The sequence below is a fragment of the Stegodyphus dumicola genome, chromosome 1 (assembly GCF_044657685.1).
Source record: "Stegodyphus dumicola isolate Sdum_Otavi_A_Nest chromosome 1, ASM4465768v1".
NCBI lineage: Eukaryota > Metazoa > Arthropoda > Arachnida > Araneae > Eresidae > Stegodyphus > Stegodyphus dumicola.
In genome coordinates, this window is record NC_140768.1 from 140657014 (window position 1) to 140669415 (window position 12402).

Sequence of the window (12402 nt, forward strand, 5' to 3'; positions counted from 1 at the left end):
GTTCCCAAAGCAAGTAAGGAGGAACACAGAACCTGATAGTGGCGCCCGACGAAGAAGAATAACCATGGCCGAGTTTCAAGAAGAACCTGTGCTGCATGCAGAAGCGTCTCAGAATCCAGAAATGCCAGCTGCCGCCCTGGAAGGATTTGGTTACATCGTCCAGACCATGCGCGCATCGATGAAACCAGAAGCAACATTTAATGGAAACTCACCGGTAACCAGTTTTTTGGAAAAATTGTATGACCACTTCATGCTGTATCCAGTGCATGAGTTCCAGAAAGTCACCTTAGTTACCAGCGCTTTGAGGGGCCAAGCGCTTAATTGGTTCAAATGTATAGGCAGAAGCCTCTTGGGTCAAGCGGGAAGTCCCACCTATACTTACGAAAATTTTAAGACTGCCTTAGTAAAAGCCTTCCCTGTCGTAAGAGATCGTGCATGATTAGAAACGGAACTCTTCAGCATATATCTGCAACGAATCGAAAATCTTTCCCCCTTTATTTTAAGAAAAATTCACGTCTTTAAACTCTTGTATGGAAACCGTCCGGATCCTGAGATAATTCAAGTGATTTTGCCAAGGTTACTTTCCCAGGTACAAGACTTTATTGAATTAAGGAATCCGACTACATTGGAAAAGTTATTTGAGCTAGCAATCCAGTTTGAAAGTAGAAGAAAGGCGGACATTGAAAGAAGACGCCAGTATGAGCAACGAAGCCAATTTAGTGCGCCAAGACCACAGCAAAGTCAAGAACACGGCTACGGAAGCAAAGCGAATCAGTGGGCAAGGAAACCCGAGTATCCAAAAACAACCGGCGAACGTCGACAGTTCAATAGTAAGCCAGAAAAAAAGTCTGAAGGCCAGCGGAAAAAGAAGGAAAGCATGGAAAGGAAGAAACAAGATTTAAACTAAAACGGATTTCTGCTGACGGGAGGGTGCGGAAATCCGAAGACGAAGAAAACCCATCTTCCTTCAAGTTAAATACAGTGATGGTGAAAAATTTGACTCTTCCAAAGATTGAAGTGTTGGTGAATAACATCCCAGCCACCGCACTCCTGGATACAGGCGCGCAGTGTTCCTGTGTGGCAGAAGAGTTTTTAGAAAGTATTTCCGTAAATACCGCATATATAATTCGGATAATACGACAGTGTTAGCTGCGCAGGGAGAAAGATGCAAGTGCATAGGTAAATTACCGTTATACATTCGTATCAAGGACGAGCAAGTAAAGATTATGTTTTTTATCGTAAAGAATTTGCAAGCACATGTCATCTTAGGGATAGATTTTCTTTCAGAGGCAGAAGCAACGCTGGATTTTAACGAAGCGTCCCTTAAGCTGACGATGAAACCAGTTCGAGAAGAAAAAACAGAACCACCAACGTTAAACCTCGACCACCTGCCTAAATAAGAGCAACAAAAAATTCGACAAGTGGTAAGTGAATTTACTTCGTTATTTAGTGATATTCCCGGATTTACTCAAGTTACTAACCATAGTATCGACACCGGAGATTCACTGCCAGTTCGCCACAAACCATACCGATATGATAAGAATAAAGAAAAAATTATAGAGTGGCACATTCGAGATATGTTACCTAAAAAGATTATAACGCCCATCTCAAGTAGTTATGCTAGCCCGGTTGTGTTATGTAAGAAAAATAATGACTATCCGGTAACACATACAAAAAGGTGGCGTTTTGCAATTGACTATCGTAAATTAAACTTCATGACTAAATATCCGGTATATCCGTTACCTATTATCGAAGAAATTCTAAGAAACATAACTTCTACCAAATACATGACTACTTTAGACTTAACGACTGGTTACTTTCAAATAGGGGTTAGACCGGAAGATGTGCCTAAGACTGCTTTTATAACCAAGTCTGGCACTTATGCATTCCTGCGTATGCCGTTTGGCCTTTCAGGGGCACCGGCAACATTTCAGCGATGTATGGACATTGTGCTAAGGCCTGTTCTTGGAAAGTCCACATTTATCTATTTAGACGATATCATTATTACTAGTGATAATCTGGACCAACATCCTAGTGTACAGGATTTAAGACAGGTGTTTTCATTATTAAATGAGGCCGGTCTAAAATTTAATGTCGAAAAGTGCAAATTTGCAGCCCCTGAATTAAAATACTTAGGTTACAAAATATCTCAGAAAGGAATCGAGACAGACGAATCAAAAATAATCGCTGTGCAAAAGTATCCGCCGCCAAATACGGCGAAGAAGCTCTCTTCTTTTCTAGGACTTTGTTCATATTATAGGTCTTTTATAAAAGATTTTGGAGCTATTGCTGAACCATTGTTAAAATTAAAAAGGAAAAAGGCAAGATTCTCGTGGACGGCCGAAGCCAATAGTGCTTTCGAAAATTTAAAGCAAGCATTAACGCAAACGCCTGTTTTGAAATTTCCTGAAAATGATGAGAATTTAGAAAATTCAGCGGATGCTTCGGATTATGCGGTAGGAGCGGTACTTTCGCAAAATCAGCAGCCCGTGGCATTTTTTAGTCGAACTTTAAATCAAACACAAAGAAATTATTCCGCGACGGAGAGAGAGGCACTTGCAGTTCTGTTAGCAGTGCAAAAGTTCCGAGTCTGTTTTGGAAGGGCGCCAATAACAGTGTATTCTGATCATGCGGCGGTAACTAGATTGTACTCAGGGAAAAACTTATCCCCAAGGTTAATAAGATGGGCACTCAAGTTACAAGAGTATAATCTGGTAATCAAGCACACCCCCGGAAAGGAAAATATCGTAGCAGATGCCCTATCCAGAATAAAAATAGATGAAGAAGGTAATACTGTAAAGGTGGCAATGCTCACAGCATGTACAATAAATTCCCGAGAAACTGTAATAACCGAACTGGGTAAGGATCCTGAATTTAAAAACATTTATGAGTATTTAAAGGATCCTGAAAATTTTAGCCACCAAGATATTGTGGCGATAAGAAATAGGGCGGCCCATTACGAACTAATAGATGGTCTATTATTCTACACAAAAACTACGAATTCCAACAACGAATTTCGACCTGTTATCCCAGCTAGTCTTAGATTAAATATCCTGCAAGAGCTCCATGACAGCCCTTTAGCTTCTCATGCTGGTATTCGAAAAACTATCCAACGCGTACGCGAGGCAGTCTACTTTCCTGAACTGCAAAAGTTAACAAGGGCGTATGTCCAGTCCTGCCCAACATGTCAAGCCGTTAATTATATTAATTTCCGCCCGGCCGGGTTTCTAAATAGTATTAAATCCGAATTTCCAAATGAAATAATCGGCATCGATTTATTGGGCCCTTTCCCAAAAAGTCAGTTAAACAAAAGTCGCTATCTCCTTGTTATGGTTGATCATTTTAGTAAATGGACCGAAATTGTTCCCTTAAAACGAGCCTCCGCGAAATTAGTTACTGATTCTATTTTAAATAAATATATTTTAAAATACGGGGCGCCCCTAAAAGTTATATCGGATAATGGTCCTCAATTTGTAAGTAATATATTTGAAGACATGTGCCAAAAACTGGGCATACGTCATTTAAAAATGGTCCCGTATCGGCCGCAATCAAATATAGCGGAACGGGTCAATAGAAATATAGTGAAAATTATCCGTAGTTATGTTAAAAATTTTCATAAAAGCTGGGATAACTATGCAATGAATTAGCTTTCGCCCTTAGGACCGCAAAACATGATACAACGGGCAAAACTCCTGAGTTATTTTTAAGTAGAAAGATTATAACGCCGTTAGATAAATTATTTTATGTTCAACAAAGAGCCCCAGAATTTAAAATGGGCGATATAGAAAAATTAATCAAAGATGCAAAAAAGAACACTGAAGTAGCACAGAGAAAACAGAAACTTTATTATGATATGAAACGACGGGGAGTAACTTATAATGTAGGAGATGAAGTGTTAAAAATTAAGCATTCACTTTCTTCAGCACCAGAAGATAAAACTGCCAAGTTTTTTCCACGATTTGAAGGACCATATGTCAGAAAAAATAACTCAGGCTGTAGGGGTGTTAAAAGCCAGGAATGGTGAAACATGCTCCGCAAACATTGACCAGATAAAACCATTCTATGACCGTAATAAAATGCAAATATTTAAAGATCTTTTGCAGGATCCGGCACGGCAGGCACAAGCTCCAGAGGTGGAACAACGACAATCACAAAGGCAAGCCATTAGGAGGCAGGTGCAATTGAAAAGAAAGTTTCCCCCTTGGAAAATTGAAGGTAACAAGAAAAAGAAGCCGTTCCACCGACCAGAAAAGAGAGAGCACGACCACCCCCAGAATGAAGAAGGGAGAAGTACGACGAATGCAAAGAGAGCCAGGAGAAATGACGGCAACTATAACACGGCTCCAAAACGGAAGATCTACCCATCGGACAGGAGTCTACGCAGCAAATGTCGACGAATTGATGATGGAACCCCAGCTGCGGAGGCAAAGAAGCAAGGAAAATTTGAACAGCCAGCAACGAGATCCAAGCAGGAACGAGAGAGAGTTGTCCCGGTTCCGCCAAGCCCAGCTGCCATCAAACGGCCGAGACCACAGGCAGAGGCTAAAAAGAAGGTCTTCAAGGGTGACCGTACTGGAAGGAAAAGAAAGCTCATGGAGGAAGGAACTGAAGGGCGAACCCGCACAAGTAGGAAGATAAACCAAACCGTAGTCTTCGCTACCTTCTAGGACTGGGCAGAAAAAAGGATGTCGGAATACCACAAAAATAAGTAAAACTTTATGTTACTTTGAAACCTTAAGTTAATCTTTCATTCTTACTGCAAGTGGCAGAATTCAAGAAGTTTTACCTCATGTGAAGTCTACCTTTATCGTCAAAAAGGCGAGAAATGAGTTGTTACCTATTTTGGTATTATGTTTTTCAATTACTCGCGAGTAAAACTAAAATTAATGTATAATAGGAATGTGTAAATACTTGAATATTGTAAAAGCATTGATAATCTTTGAGAAAGGTACCTTAAGAAAATTGTAAAAGTTATTGTATAAAATTTTATTTAAGATTCTGGCAAGAAAGAAGTTTTAGTCTGAAAGACTTTTGAAATGTAGTATTTCAATGTAGAAGAATTGGCACTTTCTTGGAAAAGAATAGAAGTTAACAATGTACTACTAATGTATGTTTTAAAATGCGTAAAATTAACGGCATGTTAATATGTCCTTATATACAATGTGAACTGTTATTTTAAAAGTTAAGAAATACTGTGATATGTTAAAAGTGAAAGTAATGCCAAAAATTTTAACTTATTCGTGTGACTGTAAAAAGAGCAAATTATTGTGAATATGTGTTAAAGGTTGAATGAATGTAGTTAGGCTCTCTGACGCTACACTTTAGAGTTAGCCACTTTTCAGAATAGTACCTCAGGGTTTAGAGATGAATATAAGGTGTGTTCTGAGGTCTTGTTATGTTGAATTTTAACACGTTAGTGTTTTGATTGCAGGCGGTAGTGTTGAACACTTGTACATAAACACGTTCGTGTTTGGTGTTTTCCTTTACAACACATGTCAGAGAGCACGGGGAGATAATTAAATAACGTCATGAATGAAATAAGAATGTTAAAAGAGAAATATAAGTATTCATGTTACTTGCCATTTAATTGTGTAACATTTCATTAAACTAGTTTTCCTTCCAGATCTCTGGAAGGAACCAGATTTCAACTAAGAACTCCTGTTTAGATGCAGTACAGATGAAAAGTAATTGTCCATGAAGTTGATAATGTAAAAAACGATCTTTTTTTAAATTTCTAGTTTCTAGTGAGAAATGTTTGTAAAAGATTGGCCTCGCGTTAGATTCTAGAGCTAAAAGTTTTCAACAAGGTCGTTTTAGACCTCAGTTTCAAACTAATTAACTCTGGCGGGAAGTATGTAAGGATCTTAAGTTTTACTAACGTTTATTTTATTTTAAATCTTTGCTATCACTTCTTATTTTCTACTTCCGGCCAGAATTAAAAGCTTTAACTTATTTATGCAAATTTGTCTTGCGAACGCCAAGTACTTAAGTTGTGGCTTTTTGCCAAGCAAGAGAGAGGAAGGAGTGATTAGGAGCAGGCCGCTTGCCATAGTAGTTTTACTCGGTTGCTGGTTGCCTTCAAGTCCAGAGGTTTAATCCTCTTGATAATTTTAAACGTATCGTAGTGTTAGCAGTTCTCTGTACTACATACGGCTTTTTGTTAATATACGGCCAATCTTGAAGTTTGATTAATCCACAGTTAGTTTAGTTAGAATTTAGTTAATATTTTTATATTCTTACGTTCAGACCACAAGTGGTTGGTCTCTGTATTCCGAAGTCTGGAAATCATTGTAAAGAGAGAAAAATAAAGGGTTTCGTATACCTTTCCTGTGTGTATTGTCTACTTCCCAAATTTATTGAACATAGCTTTAGTAAGCTCCCTGTTCCGAGTCAGGACATTTAATGTTCCCAAAGCAAGTAAGGAGGAACAGAGAACCTGATAAGTTAAGTGGCAGAATTTGTAGTTTGTAAATAATGGGTTTTCGCGCAGATCTTCTACAAAGTCCTACTTAGTAAAATAATTTTTACTCTAATAAATATCTTATAATGGTTATATAATACGTGACATTGCCTCTGAAAATGATTGGTAAGTTTGTGTAACTCAAAACATTATCGCGAGGGCGAAAAAATCAGTAAAATGTGAATTTAAGGGGAATAATATATTGTTACAAAATGTACAGGAGCGGTGAGATAGATTCCCCGTAAAGCAGTTTTAGGGTTGCCACATTTGACAAGAAATAGCCCACTTAGCGACAAAATTGGCGATATACCATGGACGGATGGAGAACCTTCTGGAACGAATTCTTACCGGTTTAGCCCAGAACACCAGCCAAAAGCTATATAAACTCTGCTGGTCCGCAGTCAGTACGTGTGTGCTTCGTCTAGCGAGCTGATAGTCAGTCATTGAGCGAGTGTCTCGAAGTCTAGCGCCGAGTTGGTCGTCGAGTGCATTGAGAGAGTCTTTTAGTGCATCGTCGAGTTTTGTCTTAGACTGTGCTGAGTCGAGAGCTATACTCTTGTGTATCGCCGAATGCATCGCGTGGAGAGTCTCGAGAGTACGTGGAGTTCCGAGAACAAATAAGCACAGTTGGGAGCTGTACTCGAGTGCTTTGCAGTGAAGCTGTCTCCACCGTTATTGCTTGACAGTGTGAAGGCTGTGTCGCTGAACGTGTCAGCGTGTTTATAGTAGATTTTCGACGACTGTAAAAAGTAAGTGTTATTGGAGCTGTCCTGATTAATAATGGCTAAATAAAGTGTGTTTCGATACTTAATTAAGTGTCGTCGTTATTCACTCCAAATCTACGAGCCCCGTACGAACGTGAAGGAAGAAAATAACGTAACAATGTCATAAAATACTTCCACGCCGAGCAACAGGTTTACTTTCTCTGGTATATAAAATTCCGGATCCGCTAAATTCACTTTCTCAGAAATCACAAGGTTACTAACATCGATAAACTTTGCGGGAGTTAAACCTGCTATTTTTGGAATTACCAAAATCTCTAGTTTCCTTTTATACGTTTGTTCCTGATTACAGATAAGGACAACTGCTTTTCTTTTAATTGTAGTTGAAATACCTGATATACTGCAAACCGAAATATTTGTCTTTTCCCTTTTTAAATTAAGTATATCCGATAATTCAGTGGTACAAAAACAACAAACACTTCCACTATCACATAACTGTTTAACATTAAGTTTACTTACGAATCAGGCCAGGCAGACTTTGAAGAGAATATGAAAAAAAAATATATATATATATATTCACAATTTTATAAGCATAAAATACAATTTAAAAATTATAAAAGATGAAATTATAACAAGAAGTTTGAAAATAATTGTAATGACAAAATCAAGAGAAATCTTATATAGCATTTTCAGAGATAAATATTTTAAGTGTGAAAATTTTATGCACACTATGTTATACTACTGACCTTTAAAACTGCAACATAAGATGGATAAGAGATATCAATATTTATTTAAGTGATAACTTATATTACAATGTTAAAACACTTACAAGATATAAAATATTTAAATTTTAAAAATAATAAGAACTTTGTTGCAGTATCATGTACTACTGTATTCTACGTGCAAAAGATGAGAGCAGAACATCTATATAAGAAACAATAGTCTACACGTTGTAAGGTTTTACTTTATTCTAACCGGTTATTTTTAGTTTGACTTTTATGTTTCTCCTGATTTCAGTTTCCTGCCGGAATGTAAATTTTGTACGACGTAGATGTAAATTTTAAACGTGTTTCAGAAGTATTTAAGCTGCATTTCAAAGGAGTAGTAGCGGAGTTCGTTCCGATGTTTATGCTGCGAGTTTAAAATTAGCTCTCTAGTTCGGTGCTCGACACCGTTCAATTTATATTGATATTACTCAGCTCGGCTTTGCTGTGTGCAGTCGATTTAGCGTTAGTTAAGCTAAGGAAACAGTCATTGGGTTATCTTAATTTACTATTGAATTGTTACATTCTTATTTTCTGTTAGGGACCCCACAAGTGGGGTATCTTTTTGAGCACAAAGTGCATGCATCTGTTTTAATTTAAGATTTAAAGAAAAAGGTTATTTAAACCTTTCGTCTGCAGCATTTAATCTTAAAGACATAGCGAGAATTCACTACTTAGTCTTCGATATAGGGTTTAAGATCGTATGCTCCCAAAGAATACACGAAGACTGTATCACATCTTCAATATAATTCTAGTCTACCAATATTCTTTTGTTATTAGTTATCCGGAAAGTTCGGGGCCGATCTTGAAGGGAAAATGGAAAGCAGGATATTTGCAGAACAAATTAATTAAATTATATAGGTGCCCTTCTGTTCTACAACTTTTCTCCATCTTTCAGGCAACTTGAAAATTTCCTCTTTCCAGAATCTGTCAGATTTTTCAGCGAAAACTTTTCTGCGGGATTTTTTATCTCAACCAAGGAGTTGAAGTTTACTTCATAAAGGGAATTTTGTAATAACTGCAATGGGTTAAAATCAAAAGCCGTGAGGTCTGGTGAATATGGTGGATGGATCTGCTCTATCAACTTCTGTCGAGTTATCAAAGACACATGAGGCTGTGCATTGCCCTAATGAAACACAACGCTATGTCTGGTCGTTTTTATTCAATTGTTGATTCATCAATACTTCTATGATTTTATTCGCTCACTTTTTGTAAGAGTCCATAATAAAGGAATCCTTTCAGTCCTACCAGATACGGAGAAAGACCTTCTTTGGATGAAGTACGTTTTTTGGGGTGGCTAAAGATCATCAATTGCTGAAGTGTTTCGGCACAACTTGCTTCAAAAACGGTGTCTCCTCTTTGCGGTTATAGAGCGACTAGTAAATGGAAATACGATCTATTATGATTTTCTCCGTTAAATCATGGGAAATCCATATATCAAAATCGTTTATGCAGTCAAGCGTCACAAAATACTCGTGGATGATGGATTTCGGCATATTTCACATTTCCTCTAATTTAGGTAATGTGTAGCATAGGTTATTCTCGATTAGTATTTTAATCTGATTTTCATCTGTGGTGGTTGGCTTACCCGAGCGTTCTTGTTTTTTAAAGTTAAAATTACCAGCTTTAAAACTAGCAAGTCACTTCCACACAGTTCTTTCAGCTACAGCACCTTCGCCATAAACAGCGTACATCTTATTTGCTGTTTGTGTGGCATTTTTGCTTTTACGGTAAAAGGAAAGCATAAATGCCTAAAATGCACTGCGGTTTCTTCCATATTCAAAGGCGTATAAAACTGATAAAAATTGTACTCCAACCACCTAAAATCGGCGCGAAATTTCTGGACAACCCAATATTATGGTACTAATGTCCTATAGATATTTGTGTCGTAGTACACTTACTTATCAAACCCTTTTAAAATAACAAGGATAGTAGCATAAATATGCACTGACGTGAGAGCACAGACCCCATGCCTTTCATACGGTAATAATACTGAACATGCAGTACATCCATTGTGTTGTTAGTTAATCGTGTCCGGGATTTATGGATGCCTAGGAGTATCTCAATGACAGTTTTTCAATACGCCAACAATACACAACAACTGGTTGTTCAAAGTTCCAGTAGTGCTTTACTTTTAAGGTTAAGTGCTTAATGTAGTTGGACTTTTTATCACCGCCATGTGCTTCAATATATTTGTGCTCACGTTATTTGTATATGAAGGATAATATGTGATTTCTCATGTCGAGTAGTCTTTCTTAAGCCTACTAAAGATACATTCTCGCCACAGTGTTGTGATCAGTTAATCCTAGCTATCGATGTCTCAGTAGAAATGCTAATCATCTCGTGCTCAAATAATTATTTTTCGATCTAAGCTGAAAATGCGGATGCTTCGAGAGGTATTCTTCAGTAGGACATATTAAAATTTTCATGAGCAAGATCTGTATTAGAACATAATTTAAGACTCCGGCTCTATTTTCTCTTCTTATAAGTCGTGTAACTATTGAGAACAAAAGTGCTTAGGTGACGAAATTCTTTAAAAATAAGCATGTCTATGCTTCAAACTCAGCAGTTTCCAAATTTTCAGATCCATCTCTGCCAGCAATGGCAGCGCAAGGAAGTACAGGAGGAATGTTTTTAATTCCTTACCCTACTCTCACATGGGATTTCCAGGGATTATTATAAACATTTTCCTGCAGTGAACTACGTATTCAGATTTTGGACCAACCGTATGTTTTATCAAAGATTATGGTTTTTACTGACAGCACTGATGCTGATGTACAGGCTCAGGTACAAGTTTAAAAAAATTGAAGCTGATTACTGTAATTCAAATAACAAATTGATTTTTATTTTACGATAACAAAGTAAAATGAAAGACCTCGTGTTGCCCAGAGCACAAAAAGGTTTTTTTACTCCAAACTGCTCCCTTGAAATTACATAAGATTTATTTTCGTAGCGACACTATTAGAAGAATAAAATCTGATGTGAAATCACATGACTTCTTGTACGGCCTATTAAATTATACACATTTTTTGTTGCACTTCATTTAAACTTATTATCTCAAATTTCATTAGAGGTATATTTCTCATTCGATCAATTCAGTTCTCTTTTTGTGGCAAGGCAAAAATACATAATACCTCAAAACATTTTCATTAAAAACTGTAATACAGAAAACATATATACCCAATACAAGTGAAAACAGTTAAAAAACAATTTTTACAATTAAAATTAGGGTTTATACTTTAAAGCACGCAATTCGGCCGGCTTGCAGGAAGACAGAGATTTCAATGCATAAAACTGAACGTTAACTTTTGGTCCCACTTGGCAAAAAGAGACTTAATTTACTGTTCTGCTAGGAGTTTCAAATGTAAACAAATGGCGGCTTCATGAGACTTAGTACCACTTAAAAACTTTTGAATTGTTGATAATTTTACAATTATTGCATGCAGACTAGCTAAAAGCATAAAACTCTTAAACGGAACATAAGAATAACATAATTCAATCACTTTTAAAGCAAAAAACGCACAATTTACCAACATATTTTAATAACAAAAAAAGTTGAGCTCACTGAGCCAGATAACACAGTGGATCTTCTGTCTCTCTCTCTATATAAATATATAAACATTACGCAACGAAAGTTTCGTCAATGCAAAGAAAGTTCAGTTCAGATTTCTTCTGAATCCATTTTACAACTTGTTTTGGGAAAAAGCGTTCTCTTCTGCCTGAACGTTCAGATGTCACGCAAAAACATCGTTCAAAAGCATTCGGCAGAGGTCAAAACGCATACTTTCGTTGAAACATTATACCAAAATTTTTCACTATTATAATACTTCCTTACCAATACTTATGCTTACTTAATGCTGATACGATAGTAAGTAAATGTTTTTTTTATCTTTCAGAAAATTCATAACTTTGAGAGAGACAACGATGTGAATTAAAGAAATCAGTATGAACAGCAACATCAGTTTAAACGCAACCGATTGAAGAAAAAGTGAAGAATATATCTCAGAATGTGAACTTTCGCTTTATTATCTTTCTCTAATTTTTTTCGCGAAAACACACTGACAGAAACTGAAAAAAGAGCCCCATGAATGAAAGATTATGGATATAAAATTAACATCAGAGAACTATAATATCATGAAGAAAAATTACTACAAATCAAAGAGTCACAATCACTCTTATTAAATTTATACGGTGATAAACATTACGGAAAACTAAAGAGGGTGTTTACACATTTTTAGAATGACTAAGATAAAGAATTAAACAAGAAAATGTTTTCGAATAATAATTTCTGGCGACAGCTTATAATTTGAAATGGGAATTATCGCCTGCTGGTTTTAAATTTATTCTTCTTTCAAAATGTCGCATATAAACAAGCTGTGGATTAAAGGACATGTTTTCGTGCTTTTCGAAGAGAAATATTCCTATTCCGTTATTAAAAAATGTTGCAAATTGCATA

General features: G+C 36.7%; 1 protein-coding gene across 6 annotated transcripts in view; it reads right to left on the reverse strand.

The window, feature by feature from the left end:
- LOC118202517 (uncharacterized) overlaps window positions 1-12402 on the reverse strand; it is a 99654-nt gene that overhangs the window by 14828 nt on the left and 72424 nt on the right. For 4 of the 6 annotated variants that reach the window (XM_085821461.1, XM_085821459.1, XM_085821458.1 and 1 more), the window contains one exon: window positions 7702-7718. The exons of the other annotated variants lie outside the window; for them this stretch is intronic. In XM_085821461.1, coding sequence (XP_085677587.1) covers window positions 7702-7718 — 17 coding nt within the window. The remainder of the gene's footprint in view (window positions 1-7701; window positions 7719-12402) is intronic. 6 annotated transcript variants of the gene reach the window in all.